This window comes from Primulina eburnea, chromosome 18, assembly GCF_022965805.1.
Source record: "Primulina eburnea isolate SZY01 chromosome 18, ASM2296580v1, whole genome shotgun sequence".
Taxonomy (NCBI): domain Eukaryota; kingdom Viridiplantae; phylum Streptophyta; class Magnoliopsida; order Lamiales; family Gesneriaceae; genus Primulina; species Primulina eburnea.
In genome coordinates this window covers 14,788,468-14,816,277 of record NC_133118.1, presented here as the reverse complement: position 1 = coordinate 14,816,277, position 27,810 = coordinate 14,788,468, and the positions used below count along the sequence as shown (strand labels likewise).

The following is a 27,810-nucleotide window of genomic DNA, read 5'->3' as shown; positions in this document are numbered from 1 at the left end:
TCTTACTCATTCCGGTCTTCCACCACACCAAATTGAACGTATGCATATTGAGTCTTTTGCCTCTTGGTTTGCCAAACATGTAAGTTTCTTTTGTAATTGTCATTAAGGTTAAATATTATGATTTTTATACATAATTCATCAATTGTTTCTTGTGTGATAGATTGAAAATACAAATCCTTCACAAGATGATCCAGTATCAAATGATTTGAAATCACTTGCCATAGGCCCAAATTTCATAGGGATACGATATGAAAAATTCATTTCCAATGGATTTAGGTTTCATACAAAAGAAGTGGAATGCAAGAGAAAAACTCAGAATTGTGGTGTGATTGTTCGGACTACCACTTCAAGTTATTCGAGTATAAGAGATCAGAATCCAGTATCAAGTGAACTTGATTATTATGGGATTTTGCAAAATGTGATTGAGTTAGATTATGAGGGAGGTCGAAGAGTTGTTTTATTTGAATGTGATTGGGTCTCCAAAGGCGAACGACTAAAACTGGATGAAGATGGTTTTATGTTGGCCAATTTTACAAATGTGAAGCGTCACAACGAGCCTTATATATTAGCATCCCAAGCCATGCAAGTTTTTTATGTGGAAGATCCAGTTGATTGTAATTGGCATGTAATTATCACCACCGATGCACGAGCAAAGTATAAAATGCAACCTATGGCAGATGTTGATACATATCTTCAAAGTTGTATTTGTAATCCTGAAGACGAGAATGAACATGAAGAAGTCGTTTGGGTTCGGGATGATATTGTAGGAGTTGAAATTGATACATATCTTCAAAGTTGTAAGGCAAATACACAATCTCGAATTATGATTGCCAATCACGCAGCTCGAAGTTCAAAAAAAGGTATCATGTAACTTTATACATCAAGGATATGTTTTCTGATTTTGTATTACTCTTATTGGACCTTTTGATTTTGTTTGGATTTTATGTACTTTGTTCAAGTTGGTCTTGCAAGAGAACTCGGTAGCATGAATGATAGCGGAAAAGGTTAGCATTTTCTTGTTTATAATTAAAAACTCAACTTACTTATATTTTGGTGGTATCAAAACTTGTGCAGAAGTTCAAAACATACAAGGTATGTTGAATAACCAAATGGATGGAGTTTCAAAGCACCAACACAATGATTTACAAGGTATTAAATATAAAAAGATATGAAACTTATAGCATTTTATTTGAAACGATTAAGTTTGGATATGTATAATGCTTACTTCATGTTTTATTTATTCTATATAAAAGCATTTGTAATTTTTAACCTTTTATTTTGATAGGAATGACTCGTAAGAGTAGATTTTTTGAAAAATCTCATTTTCAAGTTCGAGATGAGGAAGATACACAACCACGTATCAAATCTGCCAATCATGTAACTCGAAATTCAAAAAAAGAGGTATCATCGCATTTTACACAAAAACAATCTGTTTGTTGCTTGTGTATAACTCTTATTTGACCTTTTGCATTTGTATGAATGTTTTATACTTTGTTCAAGTCAGTCTTGCAAGAAAACTTGGTGTTAGAAACTGAATTCTGGAGTTTGACAAAATATAAACCAAAACATGAAAGCATATTCGGCAGCTGAACAATCAACTAAAATCAGTTGACATAAATAGTTCAGTTGAGAACTAATCAGTAAAACATTCAGCCGAATATATTAAAGCTTCACGACTGAAGACACCTCGGGAAAGCTCATCCAAACAGACAAAAAGACATATCAGACAGCAACTGAATGTGGAAAGCCGCACTGCATAGAACAATGTGTTTCGGTTATCAAGAATCTATACGCCGACTTATAATAAATGATGAAGCGGCATCCAAGAATATTGTCCAAGAATAATAAAGTGGCAATCAACGGATACGAGAATTCAAAATTACCGTTGGAAGAGAAGTCCATAAATATGATTAAAGAGCAATTGACAAATGCGCGATTGTTGAATCTAAAACTTGCCATTACTCTGTCAAAATCACTGCTCACTCATATCAGATTTACTTGTAGTAATCAAGGCTACACATTGAGCAATTTAGCACTGTGAAATACTGAAGATTCGACTAAGTGCTAAGTTCAATTACTTACAGAGATCATTGTATTATACTAAGAGTTTCAGTTCAGGCAGTAGATAAGTCCTAACTGAAGTGGGTCTGTACAAGCATTGTACTCGATCAAAGTCTTTTAGTAAATATCCTATCTTTGAGATAGAAGGGGTGACGTAGGAGTTATTCAATTCTCCGAACATCCATAAACATACCGTGTTATCTTTATTTCAGCCTTTCAGTTTCAGTTAGATATTCTATCTATCAATCAGTTTTCTTTCCGCAACTGCTTATTCAGTTTAACTGGTTGATATTGACTGACAGGATACTAAGTTCAGTTTGTAAGAAAACTGAACTATCTTTTTCAAAAAAAAAAAACAGTTAAATTCCTATTAGTGTTTATTCAACCCCCCCTTCTAAACACTAATTACCCCAATAACCGATCCTAACAAGTGGTATCAGAGCAAGGCATATTCTGTCAAAGATTATCTATCCTCAATCTAATCATTATGTCTTCATTCAATAAGATTCCAATGTTCTCCAGGGAAGATTTTGATGATTGGAAAATTATAATGCAGGCTCATCTAGCTGCACAAGACGACGACATGTGGTACGTCATAACTGATGGACCCATGAAAATTTTGAAAGCAAACACAGCTGTAGCTATCACTGAAGGGGCACCTCACAGAATTGAAAAGCCTCGTGATGAGTGGACTACAGATGACAAGAGAAAGGCAAATCTGGACAACGTTGCAAAAGACATACTATATAAAACACTGGACAATGTAACGTTCAGTAAGATCAAAATGTGCAAAACTGCCAAAGAAATTTGGGAAAAGTTAATTCAGCTTTGCGAAGGAAATGACCAAACTAAAGAAAACAAACTTTCAGTTGCTGTGCAGAAGTTCGATAACATCAGAATGAAGATTGGTGAAACAATGGATGAGTATGATGAAAGAACAAGCTGTATTATCAACGAACTAAATGCACTTGGAAAAGTGTATACAAATAAAGAAGTTGCGTTGAAAGTAATTAGAGGACTTCCCAAAGAATGGGATGTCAAAACCATGGCAATGAGGGAATCCAAAGATCTTAACAAAGTTGAACTTCATGATTTATTTGCAGATCTAAAAGCATATGAGTTTGAACTTCAAACTCGAGAAGGTGAACCATCCACTCCAGCAGCAACCACTGCCTTGACTGCTGTTAGAAATGAATCAACTGGTTCAGTTGAGAAAACTGCTGATCAACTGAGCAATGATGCAATGTCTCTATTCATTAAGAAATTTGGAAGATTCATGAGGAAAAACCAAGGAAATTTTCAGAAGAGCTATCAAAGAAATAACTCCAAAGAGGAATCTAATGCATGTTTCAAATGTGGCAAATCCGGTCACTTTATTGCAAATTTTCCAAAGCCCAAAAAGGACAATCAAATCTCAACTGAAAGAAAGAAGAAGATATACGAGCACAAAAGAAAATCTAAGGACGAAAAGAAGCCTTACAAAAAGAGACATGAAGTACTTCTTGCTGAAGACAGGAAAGCCAAATGGGCAGAAACTGACAGTGAAGAGTCAGATTCAGAAAGCTCTTGCAGTTCAAGTGATGAGGAAGAAGTAACATGCTTAATGGCAGATAACATAGAAGATCAATCAAGCTGCGAGCATGTATTTGATTTTAGCTCTATTGATTTTACACGAGAAGAGCTCATTTCAACTCTTCATGACATGGTCAATGAGTATCAAAAGCTTTCTTCATCATTTGAAAAACTCAGAGCAAAGCAAGATGATCCCAAAGACAATAAAACAAAAACTGATGAATCAGTTGAAATGTTGAGTCTGAGAAGGGAGATTGCTGAACTAACTGATGAAAGAAGCAGAAATAAATCAATGATTCAAAAATTGTCGCTTGAAAATACAAAGCTTAATGAGCTCATTCAAGCTTGGAACAAATCATCAAAAGTTCTAACTAATATACAAAATTCTCAGAAATCAGTTGATGATAAAACTGGTTTAGGTTTCTGTAGCAACGATGATTTGTCTTCCCAAGATACTCAACCAAAACTTGATACAAACAAAGGGAAATATATTCGCTTTGTAAAATCAGTTATGGTACAAAATCAAGAAGAGTTGAGCAAACCGATTGAACAGCCATCTAAGAATATGAATAAAGGCATGAGATGTGGAATTGGATACACTCCAAAAGGTAAGACTGATTCATGGAATCAGCAACCAAAAAATCTCAGCAGAAGATATTCATATAGCTATTCAAACTATCACAACTGTAAGCCGGTTCAAAAAAGATATCGGCTGGACAATCAGTTGAAGAAGAACATAACACATGTAATATCATCCACACAATATACACCAAGTACACATAGACAGGGAAGAACCATATGGAATACAGCAACAGGGCAGTCAGTTAGACTGATTCAAGTCTGGATTCCAAAAGGACTAATCAACTATGGACCCAAATAAAAAAGGGTACCAGAATCTTATTTTGTGTTTAATTGCAGACAACAGGAACAAGCATTGGATCAATATGGTACCTAGACAGTGGATGCTCTCGACACATGACAGGAGATCCAAACTTATTGTCTCAACTGATCAAATACAATGGTCCAAACATCAGCTTTGGGGATAACTCCAAAGGTAAAACCGTGGGTAAGGGTAAGCTTATCCATGGTAATTTCATCTTTAATGACATTTTATTAGTCGAAAATCTTAAGTATAATCTGATAAGCATTAGTCAGTTATGCGATAATGGATTCTCAGTTCAGTTTGACAAACATTCTTGTTCAGTCAAAAACACAACTGAAGAGATTATTTTAACTGGCAAAAGGTGTGGAAACACTTACAAAGTCAGTTGGAACGATCAACCTTATACACCAGTATGCTTTATTGCATCTAATGTAAGGCTCGAGAATTATCAGTTTCCATTGATGCTAGACTCATAGAGGTAAGAATACATGACATTTAAATGAGAATTTTGAAGGCATGGCCGAAGCCACACTGCACCTGCGGTGCTTAGACTACCGCCCCCGCGGTGTAGGTAACAGAAATTGGTGAATTTGTGCGAACAGACACCGCACCCGCGGTGCTAGCACGACCGCACCCGCGGTGTGAGACCGCACCCGCGGTCATGTAAGGACCGCACCCGCGGTCTAAGTGTTACACTTAAAATAATTTTGCCGTGAGCATAGCGCACCCGCGCTCTTGAGACACCGCACCCGATGTCTGCATGCGAGATTGCCACCTTTGATTTTAATGTTGACACATGGCATGCTATATAAATACCTAAGCTGCTGAGTCTTCATTCTTATTCAGATGGAGAGAGATAGCCGAGAGCAAGCATTGTTCCTTCAAGCTTTTTCATTGTAGATTTGAGGTTGTGCAAGATTTGTTCATTTGATTTTAATTCCGAGTCCGGATTATTGATCCTTGCAGCATTGGCAACGAAAGGACGTAAGTTTCCTACATTTCCAGCATGTTTCGAAATTCATGTGTTGGAGAATTTATGATTTTGTTGAAGATATGCGTTCTTGATAGTATGAGCATCGTAGATTCGTTATCAGATTGATTTTCGGATATCGTATGCTATGGGTTCGAATTTCCAGCATGTGTGGATCGAGTATATGCAGATTTCAGCATGTATATTGATGATTAGATGAGATTATGAGTTGATTGTGATTGAGTATGTTATTGTGAAGTTACCGGTATCAAAGAACTACGTCGTTACGCCGTCGAATTGATTTGAAATCGACTTCAGCTTTGTACATTGAGTTGATTGAGATATATATGACTGAAGTGCACATTGTTATATTGTCATTACAGATTAGTTTTGACAAAGTGACATTCCGACTTCGAGACTTCGACAGATTACTCGACAAGAAAGGTATAATTCATGTGGTCTTGGGATTGCACAACTCGATTCAGATTTGATACGAGTTTCCCTAAATCACATACTAGATTGTTATTACATTGATTATGTAATGTCTTGTTTATTGATTTATATTTGAGTCCTGAGATAGGAGATATTGGCAGATTTGCCAAAACTAGACGTTTCGGTGTATCGTCGCATAGGAGCAGATTTGCTATATGTGTAGACCCTCGATACAGAGTTGACCGAAGTCTAGGAATAAGACGTACCGTTGCCCCGAGTGGTTGGGTAGGTGACAGACCGTCTTATTCACACAGGGATCCCTAGATTAGAAAAGAGTCGAGTCAAGATTTAAATGTTGAATACAGATTTGTATTCTTTTACATGTTTAGATTTCATTCATGTTACTTGATTTATGATATGCATTTGTACATGATTTATGACATTGCATGCATCCATGTTTTATACTGGGATATGTTCTCACCGGAGTTATCCGGCTGTTGTCGTGTCTGTATGTGTGCATGGCAACAGGTGGGGCAGGACCAGGGTCACGACGAGGATGAGAGAGTTGATAGCGTGGTGATGCCGGGTGTAGCAGAAGACTTCTTATGTTGTACTAGTAGTGTTATGTTGATACTAGAGATGTTATGTTGTTCTTATAACATGTATAACAAGTAATGCTATTAGATCACGACATGTAATGGTTGTTGACTGATGTTTGTTTTAAATAAAAATGAGACGCTTTATGTTAACATTCGATTTAATGTTAAAAAGCGAAAATTTGACCCGCCATTTTTAATTAAATCCCAGAAAAGAATTGAGTTAGAGCCCGGGTCCCCACAACAGGTGGTATCAGAGCCGTAGGTTCTGTAGACTGAGATAGAATAGAATGAGCGGGGTAGATCGAGTCATCTTCCTTGCTTTTGAGATGCTAGCATGATTTATTGCTTTCCCTATTATATGTTGTTGTATTATCTGAATTGATTTACAGCATTTCAAGCCTGAATCAGAACCGATTCTCGATCAGAGGTATATGATCAGAGGAGGGCTGAGACAGATAATATTGATTATGTGCTAATCAGTTTGATAATCAGATTTATGCCGCCTAGACGAGTACCACAGCCAGAGCAGGGTAGCACATCCGGTGCACAGATGGACGTCACCGCGACACCGATGGAGACTTTATTGAAGAGATTCCAGTCTTTCCATCCGCCTACCCTGAAGGGCACAGAGAGTGCAGTAGAGTGCGAGAGCTGGCTGGATGATATCGAGATGTTGTTTGAGTCGTTGGCATATACTGATGAGCGACGTGTGAAGCTGATAGGGCATCAGATGCAAGAGGTTGCAAAGAGCTGGTGGTTGACGACGAAGAGAGCCTTGGAGCACCGAGGCATTGATATCACGTGGAAAGTCTTCAAGGATGAGTTCTATCAGCGCTTCTTCCCCGTTTCCTACCGGAAAGATAAGGGAGCTGAATTTGCGAATCTGAAGCAGGGACAGTGGAACATTGAGGAATATGTTGCTAAATTTTCTGCATTGCTACGATTCGCACCGCATGTGGCCGGGAACGATGAGGCAGTGGCCGATCAGTTCATCAACGGACTGAATCCGGATGTCTTTACTTTGGTGAACACGGGACGGCCTAATACTTTTTCAGAGGCACTGAACAGGGCTAAGGGAGCCGAGGCTGGCTTGATCAGGCAGCGAGGGGCTTCTTACGGTGTTCAGGGGCAGAGACCGCCATAGCCTACTACCGTGCAGTTTCCATCACCTCCTCCTCGTTTTGACAGTGGAGCTAGTGGTAGTGGCAAGAAGGAATTTCTGAAGGCTAAGGGCAAACAATTTAAGAAATCTGGGGGTAGTTCATCGAGTTCGAGTGGATCTCGACAGAGAGGTCAGGGGTCAGATTATAGTGGCGCATACTGTGGTTCATGCGGAGGGCGACATGCGACGGAGCAGTGTCAAGGAGTTCTGGGACGCTGCAACATCTGTAGGCAACAGGGACATTTCGCCAGAGTTTGTCCCCAGAGAGGTGCACAACGATTCCAGAGCACAGGATCATCAGCACCAGCGCCACAGATGGAGAGACAGGCATCCTCTGTACACTCCTTTCAGCCACCCTCTACACAGACCCAGCAGAGGCCAGGAGGTAGTCAGACTGTGAGTCAGCCTCCTCGACAGCAGGCACGTGTTTTTGCCCTGACAGAGGAGCAGGCGCAGGAGGCGCCAGATGACGTCATTGCAGGTAATTGTTTCCTTTGTGGTTATCCTGCATATGTGTTGATAGACACAGGGGCATCACATACATTCATATCTGAACATTTTGCATTGAGACATGCATTGCCTGTTGAGTCGATGTCGACAGTAGTGTCTATAGCTTCTCCATTGGGAAGTGGTTTGATATCTGTGACTACTGTTAGACACTGTATGCTTCAGTTTGAAGGGCATGAGATTGATCTTGATTGTATAGTACTTGGTTTGGCCGATTTTGACTGTATAGTTGGCATAGATATGTTGACCAAGTACAGGGCCACGGTAGATTGCTTCCACAAGATTGTCAGATTCAGACCCGAAATGACAGAGGAGTGGAAATTCTACGGCAAGGGTTCCAGATCTCGGATTCCCTTAGTATCTGCTCTGACTATGAGTAGATTGCTTCAGAGAGGAGCAGAGGGCTTTCTCGTATATTCAGTAGATCTACTGAAGACGAGCCCAGCATTGGCAGATCTGCCAGTGGTTTGCGAGTTTGCAGACGTATTCCCAGAAGAGATTCCAGGGTTGCCTCCGGTTCGAGAGGTTGATTTCAGCATTGATCTTGTGCCAGGCAGTGTTCCTATTTCGAGAGCTCCGTATAGGATGGCACCGATAGGGCTGAAAGAGTTGAAAGCACAGTTGGAGGATCTTTTGTCCAAGGGATATATCAGACCCAGTTTATCACCTTGGGGTGCTCCGGTGCTTTTTGTTAGAAAGAAAGATGGTTCGATGCGATTGTGCATTGATTACAGACAGTTGAACAAGGCGACCGTGAAGAACAAGTATCCGTTGCCTCGCATCGACGATCTGTTTGATCAGCTACAGGGATCTTCCGTATATTCGAAGATCGATTTGAGATCAGGGTATCATCAGCTCAGAGTTCGAGAGGTTGATATACCGAAGACTGCATTCCGAACCAGGTATGGGCACTACGAGTTTGTTGTTATGCCTTTCGGTTTGACGAATGCACCTGCGGTGTTTATGAGTTTGATGAACCGCATTTTTCAGAGATATTTAGATGATTTTGTGATTGTGTTTATTGACGATATTATGGTGTATTCGAAGAGTTTGATTGAGCATGCAGATCTTCTGAGAATCGTGCTGAAGACTTTGCGACAGGAGCAGTTGTATGCCAAACTGTCCAAGTGTGAATTCTGGCTGCGACAGGTTGTCTTCTTGGGGCATATTATATCTGGAGAGGGTATTGCGGTAGATCCGAGTAAAGTTGAGGCTGTGATCAGTTGGCCGAGACCGACTTCTGTGCCGGAGATACGCAGTTTCATGGGTCTAGCCGGGTATTATCGACGTTTTATCCGAGACTTCTCCAGTATAGCGAAGCCGATTACTCAGTTGACACAGAAGAACATGCCATTTGTGTGGTCAGAAGAGTGTGAGAATAGTTTTGTTGAGCTGAAGAAGAGGCTGACTAGTGCGCCTGTCTTGACGATTCCTACTAGTACAGGTGAGTTCGTTGTATATTGTGATGCATCTCACAGAGGGCTTGGATGTGTTCTTATGCAGCGAGGGCACGTGATAGCGTATGCCTATAGACAGCTGAAGCCACACGAGAACCGCTATCCGATTCATGATCTTGAATTGGCGGCGATTGTCTTTGCTTTGAAGATCTGGCGTCATTATCTGTATGGCGAGAAATTTGAGATCTATTCCGATCATAAGAGCCTAAAATATCTCTTTTCTCAGTCAGAGTTGAATATGAGGCAGCGACGATGGCTTGATCTGCTTAAAGATTTTGATTGCGAGATCAAATACCATCCAGGAAAGTCGAATGCAGCGGCAGACGCCTTAAGTCGAAAGGTATGTTCTTTGTCCTTGTCGACTGTAGGTGTATCGAGTTTAGTAGAAGATTGTTGCTTGTCTGGATTGACATTTGATACAGAGAGTAGACCGTTGCGACTTGCTGCGATTCAGATTGAGCCAGATCTGATTTTGAGGATTAGAGAAGCGCAGAGAACCGATCCGAATGTGCAGAGATCGATTGATATGGTCAGAGCTGGTCATATCTCAGAATATCAGGTCAGAGATTCTGTTCTGTATGTGAATAACCGTCTAGTGGTGCCAGATGTTTCAGATTTGAGACGACAGATTATGTCAGAGGCACATTGTAGTCGGTACAGCATTCATCCTGGTGGCAGGAAGATGTACAATGACTTGAAGACACAATTCTGGTGGAAGCAGATGAAGACAGATATTGCAGAATTTGTGTCGAGATGTCTGAATTGCCAACAGGTGAAGGCAGAGAGGAAGAAACCCGGAGGTCTACTTCAGAGTTTGTCTGTTCCTGAATGGAAATGGGACCACATTTCCATGGACTTTGTGACGAAGTTACCTCGATCATCCCGGGGCTATGATTCGATTTGGGTCATCATTGATAGACTGACCAAATCAGCGTGCTTTATTCCGTACAGAATGACCTATCGACACGATCAGATGGCAGAGTTATATGTCAGAGAGGTCGTCAGATTGCACGGTGTGCCGAAGTCGATCGTATCAGATCGTGATCCACGATTCACTTCTCACTTTTGGCACAGCTTGCAGCAGGCTTTAGGTACGACTTTACACCTGAGCACTTCTTATCATCCTCAGACAGACGGACAGTCAGAGCGGACTATTCAGACTTTAGAGGACATGCTGAGAGCTGTAGTTCTAGACTTTGGTACTAGCTGGCAAGATTCATTGCCGTTGTGTGAGTTTTCATACAACAACAACTATCAGACGAGCATAGAGATGGCACCGTTCGAAGCGTTATACGGAAAGAAGTGCAGATCTCCGTTGTACTGGGATAATATTTCTGAGGTACCAGAGTTAGGGCCTGATATGATTCGTGAGATGACCGAGAAAGTGAAGATCATTCAGAAGCGAATGAAGACAGCACAGGATAGGCAAGCGAAATACGCCAATATCAGACGCAGACCGTTAGTATTCGAGCAGGGAGACAGAGTATTTTTGAAAATTTCACCTTTCAGAGGCGTTGTCAGATTTGGCAAGCGTGGAAAGCTGTCTCCTAGATACATCGGTCCGTATGAGATCCTTGAGAAGATTGGTGATCGAGCGTACAGACTTGCTCTTCCTCCTTCATTATCCGGCATTCACGATGTTTTTCACGTGTCGATGTTGCGCAGATATATGCCAGATGATTCTCATGTCATTCAACCTGACGAAGCCGAGTTAGATCAGACTTTGAGCTACGTTGAGCAACCGATACAGATTTTGGATCGGAAGGAAAAGAAGCTTAGAACCAAGACCATTCCGCTTGTGAAGATTCAATGGAGTCGTTGTAGTGACCCGTTCCAGAATCACCTACTAGGCAAGAACTAAGCATGCAATTAACCTAATTAACAATAATCAGAGATAACAGCGGAAATAGTCAACAAAATAATGGTTATACAACCCAATCGAAGTCTAGAATAACTCAAAAATAAAATATCCAATACAACCATATCGAATCAAAACAATACCGATAAACTAAACCAACCAGCTACTCAACGTCCTCCTCCTGCTCCTCCTGAGCTGTCCAACCTGAGGCCTGCCCCGTGGGAATGGGGTGTCCAAGAATAAACAAAACCGAGGACGTGAGCGATAAGAACGCCCAGTACAAAAGTATGAGTATACAGACCTATATGAAATGCACATGCTATGATCATGATACCGGGGTAGTCAAGAAACAGGAGTCACAAAAGGATCTCAACAATGCTCAGTCTAGAGGCGCCAAGTGGATAGTGCCGCGCGGTACACCTCTGGGTCACTGCATCCACTACAAGACAGACGTGGACCTAAAATGTCCCGGACCACCGAAGCCCTCCCGACCCGTCGGCCACTGTGTACTCTCGGTGTCCATGCGTCCACAAGACAGGGCTGAGCGGCCCCAAGATATAGCTTATCTCGAAAGAGATACAGCTCAACAGTAAAGGCTATCTCGAAGGAGATACGGCTCAACATGATATGCAATATGCATCATAACTCGTGACATAATAGCATGCATCATATGACATATAACAATGCAGCAAATACTCATGCAACACATATATGAATGTATACTCAACCAGGATATCTCGGATAGTACTTTCGTACCTCTATCACAGCAATCCTAATCCACTGGAATAACCAGACAACAGGTCTAGTCCAAGCCTATTCATCAAAAGCACCCAATGAACAATACTACCTTGCTAGACTAGCAAAACCAGTACTCCCTAGTACTACCAAAGGTTTAGGGTTTACCTTCGTCCGTCGACAGCCCTTTGATGTCGATTGCCTCGTAACTCAGGCGCCGCTACGCTACTACTCCTGGCAGCTCTTGGCTATCGCTCGACCAACAACTAACCCTAGAAACCTTCCAAACTCTCCAAAATGAGAGAAAACTCAAGAAATTGGCAAGTCAAAAATGAGAAATCCGAGCACTATTTATAGGCCATGTTCGGATCCTCCGAACAACACTTCGGAACGTCCGAACGCTACGTGTCCATTGGCTCTTGACAGCTCATGATCGGATCCTCCGATCATACACTTCGGACCGTCCGAACATGCACGTGTCCAGCTGCTCTTGACACCTCATGATCGGATCCACCGAACCCACTTCGGACCTTCCGAACTCTTCGGTGCTTCCGAACCATCTTCGGTCCGTCCGATCATGACTCGGTCAAAATTACACATTAAACCTTCTTAATCACCATTAATCTGTTAATTATCCAATTTGGAATTCGGGCTACTACATTCTCCCCCCCTTAAAAAGATTTCGTCCTCGAAATCTAGGCAAGAGAATAAAACACCATTGTAATACACTGCAAATATTCTTCATTACAACTGTATAACAATTACATCCCAGGCTGATCCTGGTTCAGCGCAAAAACCTGACCTTGGGCACGAGGTCGAAGATTCGAACTACCTACTGCCTGACCCTGTCTCCTCTGCTGAACAGTCGTCTGGGATCCAGAACCAGATCCTGCTCCACCTCGCAGCTGAGGACAATTCTTCTTGAGATGACCCATCTCTCCACACTGAAAACAAGCTCCTGCTGCTAATCGGCATTGCTCCGATGGATGGTTCTTCCCACAATGCGCACAAGAATCCTTCTTCTCGCCAAAGCGAACAACACCGCTAGACCTTGATCCAGATTCAGAAGAAGAAGAACCAGATTTCTTGAAAGACTGAGGTCGAGGGCTCAAAACACTCGGAGGTCTAGAAGAAAGAATAGTCCTACCACGCTGGAGACTGATCTCTGCTTGACGACACCGGTTCACCAACCCATCGTAAGAAGTAGGATTATCACAGACAGTGACTCGATCAAAGATCTCCTGATTAAGGCCCTGAAGGAAATGATCGTACTTGGCTTCAGAACTGCCACTGATATGAGGCGCAAAGGGTAACAACTCAAAGAATTTCTGCTGATACTCATCAACAGACATACTCCCCTGCTTAAGGTTCAGGAGCTCAATCGTCTTGGCCTGACGAAGGGCTGGAGGAAAGTACAGCTGCATGAACGCTGCACGGGAATCGACCCAAGTCGCTCTACCCTGCGACTGAACTATCGGCGCAGAAGTTGATCGCCACCACCTGCGAGCACGGCCCTCGAGGAGAAAACTAAGAGTCTCTATCTTCTGCTCCTCGGTGCACTGGAATGCACGGAAACAACTCTCCATGCGCTCTATCCAATCTTCAGCATCATCAGGAGTCTCTCCACCAACTAGAGGCTTAGGCCCCATCTGAATGAAACGATGCATATCGAAACGCCTAGGACCATCCCGACGATGACGATGTTCACGGTCACGATGACGCCTACTATCGTCCTGATCACCCCATCGACCTACACTCCCCTGACTACTCCCGTCACCAAAGTGGTCAGCCATCGCTACAACATAGAATGGGAAACTAGTAAATTGGTCAACGGAAATCCCAAAACAGAAATCTATATCCCAAAATCGTACGCATGCTCTGATACCATAAATGTAGTGACCCGTTCCAGAATCACCTACTAGGCAAGAACTAAGCATGCAATTAACCTAATTAACAATAATCAGAGATAACAGCGGAAATAGTCAACAAAATAATGGTTATACAACCCAATCGAAGTCTAGAATAACTCAAAAATAAAATATCCAATACAACCATATCGAATCAAAACAATACCGATAAACTAAACCAACCAGCTACTCAACGTCCTCCTCCTGCTCCTCCTGAGCTGTCCAACCTGAGGCCTGCCCCGTGGGAATGGGGTGTCCAAGAATAAACAAAACCGAGGACGTGAGCGATAAGAACGCCCAGTACAAAAGTATGAGTATACAGACCTATATGAAATGCACATGCTATGATCATGATACCGGGGTAGTCAAGAAACAGGAGTCACAAAAGGATCTCAACAATGCTCAGTCTAGAGGCGCCAAGTGGATAGTGCCGCGCGGTACACCTCTGGGTCACTGCATCCACTACAAGACAGACGTGGACCTAAAATGTCCCGGACCACCGAAGCCCTCCCGACCCGTCGGCCACTGTGTACTCTCGGTGTCCATGCGTCCACAAGACAGGGCTGAGCGGCCCCAAGATATAGCTTATCTCGAAAGAGATACAGCTCAACAGTAAAGGCTATCTCGAAGGAGATACGGCTCAACATGATATGCAATATGCATCATAACTCGTGACATAATAGCATGCATCATATGACATATAACAATGCAGCAAATACTCATGCAACACATATATGAATGTATACTCAACCAGGATATCTCGGATAGTACTTTCGTACCTCTATCACAGCAATCCTAATCCACTGGAATAACCAGACAACAGGTCTAGTCCAAGCCTATTCATCAAAAGCACCCAATGAACAATACTACCTTGCTAGACTAGCAAAACCAGTACTCCCTAGTACTACCAAAGGTTTAGGGTTTACCTTCGTCCGTCGACAGCCCTTTGATGTCGATTGCCTCGTAACTCAGGCGCCGCTACGCTACTACTCCTGGCAGCTCTTGGCTATCGCTCGACCAACAACTAACCCTAGAAACCTTCCAAACTCTCCAAAATGAGAGAAAACTCAAGAAATTGGCAAGTCAAAAATGAGAAATCCGAGCACTATTTATAGGCCATGTTCGGATCCTCCGAACAACACTTCGGAACGTCCGAACGCTACGTGTCCATTGGCTCTTGACAGCTCATGATCGGATCCTCCGATCATACACTTCGGACCGTCCGAACATGCACGTGTCCAGCTGCTCTTGACACCTCATGATCGGATCCACCGAACCCACTTCGGACCTTCCGAACTCTTCGGTGCTTCCGAACCATCTTCGGTCCGTCCGATCATGACTCGGTCAAAATTACACATTAAACCTTCTTAATCACCATTAATCTGTTAATTATCCAATTTGGAATTCGGGCTACTACAGTCGTCATGGCATCGAGGAAGCAACTTGGGAAACAGAGTCTGAGATGAGACAGAGGCATCCCGAGTTATTCTTATGATGTGAGTCTTTCTTCCCATTGTGACTTTACAATTTTGTATACACCGGCATGATTATTTGCTTATGAGTTCGAGGACGAACTCTTGTCTAAGAGGGGGAGAAATGTAAGGCTCGAGAATTATCAGTTTCCATTGATGCTAGACTCATAGAGGTAAGAATACATGACATTTAAATGAGAATTTTGAAGGCATGGCCGAAGCCACACTGCACCTGCGGTGCTTAGACTACCGCCCCCGCGGTGTAGGTGACAGAAATTGGTGAATTTGTGCGAACAGACACCGCACCCGCGGTGCTAGCACGACCGCACCCGCGGTGTGAGACCGCACCCGCGGTCATGTAAGGACCGCACCCGCGGTCTAAGTGTTACACTTAAAATAATTTTGCCGTGAGCATAGCGCACCCGCGCTCTTGAGACACCGCACCCGCGGTCTGCATGCGAGATTGCCACCTTTGATTTTAATGTTGACACATGGCATGCTATATAAATACCTAAGCTGCTGAGTCTTCATTCTTATTCAGATGGAGAGAGATAGCCGAGAGCAAGCATTGTTCCTTCAAGCTTTTTCATTGTAGATTTGAGGTTGTGCAAGATTTGTTCATTTGATTTTAATTCCGAGTCCGGATTATTGATCCTTGCAGCATTGGCAACGAAAGGACGTAAGTTTCCTACATTTCCAGCATGTTTCGAAATTCATGTGTTGGAGAATTTATGATTTTGTTGAAGATATGCGTTCTTGATAGTATGAGCATCGTAGATTCGTTATCAGATTGATTTTCGGATATCGTATGATATGGGTTCGAATTTCCAGCATGTGTGGATCGAGTATATGCAGATTTCAGCATGTATATTGATGATTAGATGAGATTATGAGTTGATTGTGATTGAGTATGTTATTGTGAAGTTACCGGTATCAAAGAACTACGTCGTTACACCGTCGAATTGATTTGAAATCGACTTCAGCTTTGTACATTGAGTTGATTGAGATATATATGACTGAAGTGCACATTGTTATATTGTCATTACAGATTAGTTTTGACAAAGTGACATTCCGACTTCGAGACTTCGACAGATTACTCGACAAGAAAGGTATAATTCATGTGGTCTTGGGATTGCACAACTCGATTCAGATTTGATACGAGTTTCCCTAAATCACATACTAGATTGTTATTACATTGATTATGTAATGTCTTGTTTATTGATTTATATTTGAGTCCTGAGATAGGAGATATTGGCAGATTTGCCAAAACTAGACGTTTCGGTGTATCGTCGCATAGGAGCAGATTTGCTATATGTGTAGACCCTCGATACAGAGTTGACCGAAGTCTAGGAATAAGACGTACCGTTGCCCCGAGTGGTTGGGTAGGTGACAGACCGTCTTATTCACACCGGGATCCCTAGATTAGAAAAGAGTCGAGTCAAGATTTAAATGTTGAATACAGATTTGTATTCTTTTACATGTTTAGATTTCATTCATGTTACTTGATTTATGATATGCATTTGTACATGATTTATGACATTGCATGCATCCATGTTTTATACTGGGATATGTTCTCACCGGAGTTATCCGGCTGTTGTCGTGTCTGTATGTGTGCATGGCAACAGGTGGGGCAGGACCAGGGTCACGACGAGGATGAGAGAGTTGATAGCGTGGTGATGCCGGGTGTAGTAGAAGACTTCTTATGTTGTACTAGTAGTGTTATGTTGATACTAGAGATGTTATGTTGTTCTTATAACATGTATAACAAGTAATGCTATTAGATCACGACATGTAATGGTTGTTGACTGATGTTTGTTTTAAATAAAAATGAGACGCTTTATGTTAACATTCGATTTAATGTTAAAAAGCGAAAATTTGACCCGCCATTTTTAATTAAATCCCAGAAAAGAATTGAGTTAGAGCCCGGGTCCCCACATCTAAATCATCTCAAAACTGGTTATAGCATAAACGATTAAATCACTTAAATTTTAAATCTCTTGCCTATCTGAGTAAGCATGAACTTTTAACTGGATTGCCCAAAATAAATTTTTCAAAAGAAAAACTTTGTTCAGCATGTCAGTATGGAAAACAAATTCGATCCTCTTTTAAAAACAAAGGCTGTAAATCTTCATCCCGATGCTTAGAACTATTGCACATGGATCTCTTTGGTCCAATACCAGTCATGAGCTTAGGGGGAATGAAATACACCTTAGTAGTCGTAGATGACTTTTCAAGATTTACTTGGACTATATTTCTCAAATCCAAAGACCATACTGCTGCACAACTGATTAAACTTTTCAAAAGACTTTTAAATGAAAAATCAGTTGGGATTGATCGAATCAGAACTGATCGAGGAACTGAATTCATCAATCAAACACTTTCAAATTTTTTAGAAAATGCCGGAATCAAGCATGAGCTCTCAGCAGCAAGAACACCTCAGCAAAATGGTGTAGCTGAGAGAAGGAATCGGACTCTTAAGGAAGCTGCTAGAACAATGCTTGCTGATTCAGGTATTTCTCAAAGATTTTGGGCAGAAGCAGTAAACACTGCATGCTACACTCAGAACAGATCGATGATTAACAAAAATCACATGAAAACACCATATGAGATCTGGCATGGAAGAAAAAGCGTAATCACCTACTTCAAAATATTTGGCTGTAGATGTTTCATTCACAACAATGGTAAAAATTATCTAAAAGTATTCGATGTCAAATCAGCAGAAGGAATATTCCTTGGATATTCTTCAGTTAGCATAGCTTACAGAGTATTTAATAAGAAAACTTTGAATGTTGAAGAATCCGCACATGTTGAGTTTGATGAAACTGCACTAATTGATAAGCCAACTGATCAAGTTGAGCTAGCTGACCGTTTTACAGATATCAGCCTGGAAAATGATGACTCAGACGAAAATCATAATAATCAGAATATCTTTCATACACCTGAACCTGAGATATTGGATCAACCAGCTGAATTAGAAGCAAATCTTGACAATCAGCACATGGAGCAAACTAATGGAAATCAATTATCAGCTGAATCAGTTCCAAATGAAACTGAGAACATTCAGTTACCCAACGAAGAATCTGCTGGCTGTGAAGCAACAAATGCTGAATATAGATGAAAGAAATCACACCCTCCAGAACTGGTGATAGGTAACCCATCTGATCCAGTAAGAACCAGAAATCAGATGCTAAATCTATTTATTCATTCAGCTTTTGTATCTCAATTAGAACCAAAGAAAACTGACGAAGCTCTTGCTGATCCTAATTGGATCAATGCAATGCAAGAAGAGCTAAATCAGTTTGTTCATAACAATGTCTGGAACTTAGTTCCAAGACCAATTTCTAAAACTGTTATAGGTACAAAGTGGGTATACAGGAACAAACTGAACGAAGACGGTTCAGTTGTGCGTAACAAAGTCAGGCTCGTAGCACAAGGCTATAGACAAGAAGAAGGGATCGATTATGATGAGACATTTGCACCAGTTGCAAGACTGGAGGCAATAAGAATATTTCTTGCTTATGCATCTTTCCAGAACTTTAAAGTCTATCAAATGGATGTGAAAAGTGCATTCTTAAATGGCCAATTGCAAGAAGAAGTTTACGTTGAGCAACCGCCAGGTTTTATCAATCATAATTTTCCTAATCATGTTTATCATTTGAATAAAGCATTATATGGTCTCAAACAAGCCCCACGGGCTTGGTATGACACTCTTTCAAAATTCCTAACTGATCATGATTTTACTGTTGGATCAGTTGATAAAACTTTGTTTAAATTCTCGAAAAATGATCATATCTTACTTGTTCAAATTTATGTTGATGATATTATATTTGGGTCAACCAACCCCAAATTATGCAAGAAATTTGCTAAGTTAATGCAGGAAAAGTTCGAGATGAGCATGATGGGTGAGCTGAAATTTTTTCTTGGTTTGCAAGTGAAGCAACTGGATTCAGGAACATTTATTAGTCAAACCAAATATACCAAGGAATTGCTGAGAAAATTTGGCATGGAATCTTGTTCAGCAGCAAGTACTCCAATGAGTTCATCAATTAAATTAGACACTGATCAAGGGGGAATATCAGTTGAAACGACACTATACAGAGGATTAATAGGTTCTTTATTGTACCTAACTGCTAGTCGCCCTGATATTATGTTTGCTGTATGTATCTGTGCAAGATTTCAAGCTAACCCCAAGCAATCACATTTTTCTGCGGCCAAACGTATTTTGAGATATATTAAAGGCACAGAAAATGTTGGTTTATGGTATTCAAAAGACTCATCTTTCAATTTAGTTGGCTATTCGGATGCAGATTATGCAGGATGTAAGCTTGATCGGAAAAGCACAAGTGGATCATGTCAGTTTCTAGGAGACAGACTGATCTCTTGGTTCAGTAAGAAGCAAACATCCATAGCAACTTCCACAACAGAAGCAGAATATCTTGCTGCTGGAAGCTGCTGAGCACAACTGCTTTGGATTCAGCAACAATTGAAAGATTATGAGGTCGATGCAAAGGAGTCACCGATATTTTGTGACAATACAAGTACAATCGCTATAACATATAATCCAGTTCTTCATTCCAGAACCAAGCACATAGATGTCAGACATCACTTCATCAGGGATCATGCACTGAAGAAGAACATCAGATTGGAGTATGTTTCAACTGAACAACAAGCAGCAGAATCTTCACAAAACCGCTACCAGAGGCTAAGTTTTCTTATTTTCGAAATATTCTTGGTTTAATTGATATATCTTCTATAACAGAATCAAATACAGAAAATAAGAACACAACAAATTAAGAATAACATCTTATTAAGAGTACCAACGTTCCCATTTTACATCAGAAATCATAGAACCAACTGCATCCAACCATTCTCTAACCCAATCATTCAACTCATAGATTCGAACTCTGGCAAATGCCCTAGACTTCGAAATCTTATCAACAACATGCCACTCCTTCCAAAGCAGTGCCTCTAAAAGACACTTATCTTCTACCAACTCTCTAACATGGCTAACCTCAAAACGAGCAAGAAATTTTTGTGCTCTCCTTTCCTGAGCACGAGTAGGAATGACACCATTGTCACTTACATTCTTCAAATCTTGAATCTTCTCCCAGGTAGTCAACACCTTGTGATAGACATATTTCTCCATCTTTATTTTAATCTCAGCTAAACGATGAGCTGACTGTTCAGTCACATGAACATGAGTGCTACTGCCCGTATCAGAATCAGACATATTGAAAGCTTTACTGATAATATATCACATTGTGATTACTATTTATAAGAAAAGTAAAGAAGCCGAAGCGTTTCGAGTCATTAAATATGTCTTTCCTATTTACCAATGACTTTAAGTTATCAGTGAGTAAATAACTTGCATAAACTTAAATTTTATAATCAAATTATTAAAATAAATTCTTTACCAGTTTATCTGTTTGTCACAACTGATATCAGTTAGCGTTTAAGCGATTATATCTCATACCAGATCATTGTGCACAAAAACAAAATAAAAAGATACATTAAACAAAATAAATATTTCATTTATCCATAAATATTGGACAAGATTACATGATCATAAGTTTCTTGCACACTACTTATCCACATGTTCATCCAAACAGCTAGTGCTGCGGATGAAGTCTTGCTGAAACTATGAGAAGATGCGATGCCGTTGAGTATCTCCAACTCCTTACGCAGCATCAATTCATAAAGGTGGCCCTCCTTAAAGGCATCCACCTCAGCAGAAATTTTTAAGTGCTTTCGCACTTCTCTTAACTGGGCCATCCGCCTAAAGGTGGTGACCCTTCCTGAGTTGTACAGGAGCTCTAGCTCCAGTAATTCTTCCCAGTAGGGAAGACAAGCATAGAAGACCTCGTCTTCTATTGCAGCTTTTTGCTCCTCAAGAGAAACTGAAACGATCCTTGAACTACTTGCTCCTGCCATTATCTTTTAAAAGGTTTTCTGCTGATACTTGTGACTAATTTTTAGTCTAATTTATAGGCCAGAACAAGGAAGACGAAAGGACACTTCTCTCTGCGACGATTGATATGTCAAATCGTCTTTATTCAATACTGTCTATTACCGTCACTTTTACTTAATGCATTTATTTAGGGGGAATAATGGTTTAAGAGATTAACTGAGAAGACAGTTGTTAGTGAATTCTTAACTGAAAGGACTCAGTTTTCCCTAACTGATCGTTCAGTTGAAAATTCTACTAATCTTCTCATCAAAGTTAATAAATTAAACTGATTATATTCCAAATCATATGACGTGACTATCTGCTAAATAATGATGGATTTTTAGTTTACAACGTGTACATGTTTTTAATCACTCAAAATTGCACACACATGGCACGCGTACAATATTTTGGAAAATACAAATTACTTCGGACTGACACGTGTCCCAAAATTTTAATAGTCACAAACATATATACAAATGCCCGCCTCATTTCAGTTCTACTTTTTGATTACTCACAAACTGACGAAAGAAAGAACACATATCTTCTCTAAATTTTTCTTTCAGCAGATTACCCAGTACGAAATGACGACTCAGATTCCCGCGTACATGCTTAATGCTATGACAATCAATTTTGGATCCGTTTTATCCTTCGGAGATGAAGAGGTCAAAAAGGTATTTCAAAAACTGGAAGATGCTGGTCTGAGAAAATTTCTGGGACAATCATCGCAGGATATATATCCAAAAGAACTTCAAGATTTCTATTCCTCTGGAAAAGTTGATTCAGAAGGTATCATAAATTCTACTGTCAATAATCAGTCGCTGACTATATCTGAAGATTCTTTTGGGGAATTATTCTCTTTACCTTGCGATGGACTTGCACAACTTTTGGATGTCAAAACGTCTGATATTGATGAAATGCAAATTCTTTTATCTGCTGATGGACGGAAAATTAAAGTCTCCGATCCTAAGAAAGAACTGAAACATGAAATTCAGTTGCTTGCCGATATAATTGCTAAAGGGCTCTTAGCAAAAGCAGGATCATTTGCTGCCCTTACATTGGAAAAATTTCAAGCTATTACTGTTATTATGACTGATCAAAAATTCAACTGGAAACGGCTCATCTTCAACATACTGAAGAATATGTTTTTGTCATCAAAACAATCCAAAGGTTTTGCCGTACAAATCAGTTATCTTTTGAAAATAAGAGGTTTAGTGGATGCTGATTCTGAAAGATTAACGAAATTCAAAGTGTTCAATGCAAAGAATACCATGCCACCAAAAATCACCATGGATATTTCTCCTGCCAAATTCGTCAAGATCAAGAAGGAGATAGGGATTGATCAGGCAAAGAAAGTCAAAAACCTACCTCCACGGAAGGTCACTAAAAGAAAATTGATTCTGAGTACAACTGATTCTGAGAAAACCCCATCACCTAAAATTGTCAAGAGAACAAGAACTCAAAGAGTGAAGTCAGTTGCTGAAGTCACCATTGCTGCTGATCAGTCAATGACTACAAAAAGTCAGCAACCAATTGAAGCTGTTCCCTTGAACATCATTCCACCGGATGATTCAGCTAGCAAAAAGAGGGAATCAGTCAGGGCCAAAGCTCCCTTGACTCAGATACCTCGACCAATTGGTGTTGCACCCGCACGCCCAAAAGGCATCAAGTTTATAGAAGTGGTGGACTCAACTCGAACTGGATTAGAAATTCCACACCTCATGAGTTCTGACAAAGGAAAAGGGAAGATGGTTGAAAAATCCCGACCAACGAATTCGATTCAGACCCACATTGATCTTATTTGGGCAAAGGTTAATGATTTTGCAGCTTCAAAAATTCAGGTTTATGATGATTGGAAGGCCTACCGAACTGAAATTTTTGCCAAGAAACTGAAGAACAAATCTCAACTGAATAAATTTATTAAACTGGAAGATTATGTTCTGAAGACAGTGAAAGCAACCTCCATTACTCTGGCTATGGAAAGAAAAAACTACTTATTTGATCAAATGCGAGCAAAGAAGTTGGCTCAAATTATCAGCAAATTGAAGAACAACTATATTCCCACAAATCCAACTGCCTATGCTGATCAAGCAGTAATCACTCAACTAGATTCTGATCTGGTTGGGTTGTTATCTCAGATAAAATTTTGGGAAATGGATCAGGAATTAGTTATTCATCAAGAAAAATCAGTAACAGATGATGAAAACGAAGATGACGAATCACTCACTGAACAGCAGCAACCATCGTCTGCACTGGCCCTTGTTACAACTGACATACCAGTTATAGAAAAGCTTCAGTCATCTCCAACTGAACAACAACTATACACAGAAGCTGAGCTTTCTTTTGCTCACATCGACGAGGTCATTTCAGTAATTGTTCAGGATTCTCATTTGAATAAATCCACAAATGACAAAGTTGATCATCCAGTTGATCAAACTGATGAAGAGGCTCATATCTCTGTAGAAGACTCAATTCAGCAAGCTTCATCTGCTGACATGAATATTTCAACAGAAAACCTTCATACTTGTCAAGATCCTCCGCCACAAGAACCGGTGCTAAATTCTTCACCATCTGTTATTCTTCAAACCAGTCATTCTGCTGAACAAAATTCACCTCCTCCACTTACAGTTCAAGGAGAAATAATTGAAACTGAAGTCTCAATTCCAAATGTTGATGATCCAGTCTCAACTGATCACACACTAGTCGTTTCTGAACACATCACCAAAGAACCAGGATCATCCTACCAATCTCCTCCTCAAAATGCTTCAGATATTGATCTTATTCTGGAAGAAGTTCAGCATTTACACAATAATATGGAGCAAATGATCTCTGCCATCTCTAAAATTCAGAACATGCAACTTTCTCATACTCTAAAGTTGGATCATCTAAATGAGTCCAACTTAGAAAAACTGAATGCTCTTAGAGTCCAAATGGACTCCCTTGTCACAACTATGGATCAAACAAAGCAAGGGTTACTTGATTCCTTATCTACAGATCAAAGTATAAACAGTCAAAGATTTCAGCGACTGGAAACCTTTGTTTCAAAGCAAATGGAGTTACAACAGATTTCCTTCAACACTATTGCTTCAAGCATCACAACAGATGTCAAAGTTCTCTCCCTTCACGTTCAAAAGCTAACGGAAAAAATGGAGGTATTTGACAAAAAGGGGGAAAACAGCTAAAGAATTATCCGAATGAATCAGATTATCATTAACTGATGTCACTTTCTCCAACTGATGTTATTCTATCAGAATTTATATTATCTACAAGGAACTCTATTATCTTATGATTCAGTTGCATAATCTATTATCAACAAAGAGCCGAATTAAATTTCTTGGTTTTGTCAAACACCATAAAGGGGGAAATTGTTAGAAACTGAATTCTGGAGTTTGACAAAATATAAACCAAAACATGAAAGCATATTCGGCAGCTGAACAATCAACTAAAATCAGTTGACATAAATAGTTCAGTTGAGAACTAATCAGTAAAACATTCAGCCGAATATATTAAAGCTTCACGACTGAAGACACCTCGGGAAAGCTCATCCAAACAGACAAAAAGACATATCAGACAGCAACTGAATGTGGAAAGCCGCACTGCATAGAACAATGTGTTTCGGTTATCAAGAATCTATACGCCGACTTATAATAAATGATGAAGCGGCATCCAAGAATATTGTCCAAGAATAATAAAGTGGCAATCAACGGATACGAGAATTCAAAATTACCGTTGGAAGAGAAATCCATAAATATGATTAAAGAGCAATTGACAAATGCGCGATTGTTGAATCTAAAACTTGCCATTACTCTGTCAAAATCACTGCTCACTCATATCAGATTTACTTGTAGTAATCAAGGCTACACATTGAGCAATTTAGCACTGTGAAATACTGAAGATTCGACTAAGTGCTAAGTTCAATTACTTACAGAGATCATTGTATTATACTAAGAGTTTCAGTTCAGGCAGTAGATAAGTCCTAACTGAAGTGGGTCTGTACAAGCATTGTACTCGATCAAAGTCTTTTAGTAAATATCCTATCTTTGAGATAGAAGGGGTGATGTAGGAGTTATTCAATTCTCCGAACATCCATAAACATACCGTGTTATCTTTATTTCAGCCTTTCAGTTTCAGTTAGATATTCTATCTATCAATCAGTTTTCTTTCCGCAACTGCTTATTCAGTTTAACTGGTTGATATTGACTGACAGGATACTAAGTTCAGTTTGTAAGAAAACTGAACTATCTTTTTCAAAAAAAAAAAACAGTTAAATTCCTATTAGTGTTTATTCAACCCCCCCTTCTAAACACTAATTACCCCAATAACCGATCCTAACACTTGGTAATAACATGGTAGCTAGCGAAAAATGTTAGGACTTTGTTGCTTATAATTAAAACTTAACTTGCTTATATTTTGGTAGAGTCAATACTTGTGCATAATGTCAAAACATACAAGGTATGCTAAATAACCAAAAGGATAAAGTTTCAAAGCAGCAACACAATGATGTACAAGGTATGATATATAAAAATATATGAAACTTAGGAATATTTTATTTCAAAAGATTAAATTTTGATATAATTCAGTATAATGCTAATAAATTCTTTATTTATCTCATAAAACTTGCTTTTGATAGGAATGGCTCTTAAAAATAAAAATGTTGGAAAAACTCATTTTCAACTTCAAGATGAGACAAATACTCAACCACTGATTTTGATTGACAATCACACAACTCGAAATTCAAAAGAAAGAGGTAGCATCTTATTTATAATTATAAATTCATTTTGCATATATTTTGTTGAAATAATGCTTGTGCAGATTGTCAAAGCATACAAGGTCCATCAAGAAACCAAATAGATGAAGCTTCAAATCAAAATGACATTGAATTACAAGGTAACATCCTAAAAATTAAGATATAGAAAGACATGAAATTATAGTTTTTTAGTTCCGATGATTACATTTATATATAACTTATTATAATACTTACTTCATCCTTTATTTATCCATATAAAAAACATACAGGTTTGACTTCTAGGATCACATTCAACAATAACCCACATGTTGAAAATTATTTTATGAACGAAGAATTTGATCAAGGTAACCTATACGAAACATATAATAACTCATTTCACTTTATTTATTCAATCATTTATTTCTCTTTTTTCCATCTAGATGTAGATAGTGAAAGTGAATCTCTTGACGCTGAGAAGAAAACTAGAGGCCCTACATTTATGAAAGAAATTTGGGGTAGACCTAGCACGCTGCCACGTATTAAGATTCGATGTGATGATATGGGACCTCCTATTGGATCAAGAAGAAATAATCTTACTGATTTTTTGGGTATTTTGGCAAGAAATGGTAAATTTTGTTCGATTGACGTGGAAGATTGGCATAAAATGCCCCTGGATAGTAAGAAAAAAATGCTAGATGTTATAAAGGTAATTGAAATCTTATTGAATAATTTTAGTATTAAATAATTTTTTACTATGATGGTAAACTGTTTAAATTCCTTTGTAGGAAAAGTACGACCTTCCTCCTGGAACATAAAGTTGGACGTTATGTTCAAAAGGAACAAAATGGAGAAACTGGAAGTCAGAACTAAAAAAGAAGTATTATGATCCTGAGTTGCCAATGCAAGTTCTTCTTGAAGAAAGAGATAAAAGAGCTTTTGTAGAACAATATGTGAAACTAGTATCTCAGTGGAACTCAGAAAAATCAAAGGTATACAATATTTTATATGTTTAGAAAAATTTTCATGTAGACATTTGTCTTGTGTACCAAGTTGAATTTAATGTATAAGGAGAGAAGTGAAAAAAATTAGATTGCTCGGAACCAAAAGATAATGAATCAGACAACTGGAAGAAGGTCTTTCGCTCAAGTGCAACAAAAATTGGTAATTTATCTTATTAATCTTATAATTCTACATGCATTAGAATCTACAAACTTTTAACAAATTACATGTTAGAAAAAAGAAAAAGGGCGACCTCCATCAAGAGTTGAATTATTTCATGCCTGTTTCACTCATGCTAATGGAAGTCCCTCAGGCAACATCGTGGCAGAAAAATTGGTAAGTTGTTTTATAAACTTCAACTAGATTTCTTTCAAAGATATTTTTTTTCATAATCATTATGAATACATTATGGATTTTGATTTTTTGGTGAAGGCTGCAATGAAAGAACTAGAAAATCAACTTCCTGAAGATGAGGATGATCAAATTGGTCAAAATGACGTATTTGCTCAAATCATAGGACTAGATA

The 27,810-nt window shown here is 39.5% G+C and overlaps 1 protein-coding gene across 2 annotated transcripts; it reads left to right on the top strand.

Moving 5' to 3' along the window:
• On the top strand, positions 1-27,751 carry LOC140820299 (uncharacterized). Of its 2 annotated transcripts, XM_073180640.1 has the most exons (12): positions 7-79; positions 161-860; positions 960-1,004; positions 1,075-1,149; positions 26,190-26,306; positions 26,372-26,446; positions 26,576-26,650; positions 26,726-26,991; positions 27,071-27,274; positions 27,354-27,446; positions 27,519-27,620; positions 27,717-27,751. In XM_073180640.1, the coding sequence occupies exons 1-9, from the start codon at positions 41-43 to the stop codon at positions 27,098-27,100; spliced, it is 1,422 nt and encodes a 473-aa protein (XP_073036741.1). In that variant the 5' UTR covers positions 7-40; the 3' UTR covers positions 27,101-27,274; positions 27,354-27,446; positions 27,519-27,620; positions 27,717-27,751. The 2 variants fall into 2 exon arrangements, with proteins under 2 accessions (XP_073036742.1, XP_073036741.1); XM_073180641.1 differs by lacking the exon at positions 26,576-26,650 and having other exon boundaries at positions 1-79.
• Positions 27,752-27,810: the final 59 nt, after the last annotated feature.

Coding starts and splice junctions, on each gene's coding strand:
- LOC140820299 (XM_073180640.1), top strand. CDS start 41: ATGCATATTGAGTCTTTTGCCTCTTGGTTTGCCAAACAT. Junction 26,651..26,725: donor GAACGAAGAATTTGATCAAG/GTAACCTATACG, acceptor TTTTCCATCTAG/ATGTAGATAGTGAAAGTGAA. Junction 26,992..27,070: donor AAATGCTAGATGTTATAAAG/GTAATTGAAATC, acceptor ATTCCTTTGTAG/GAAAAGTACGACCTTCCTCC.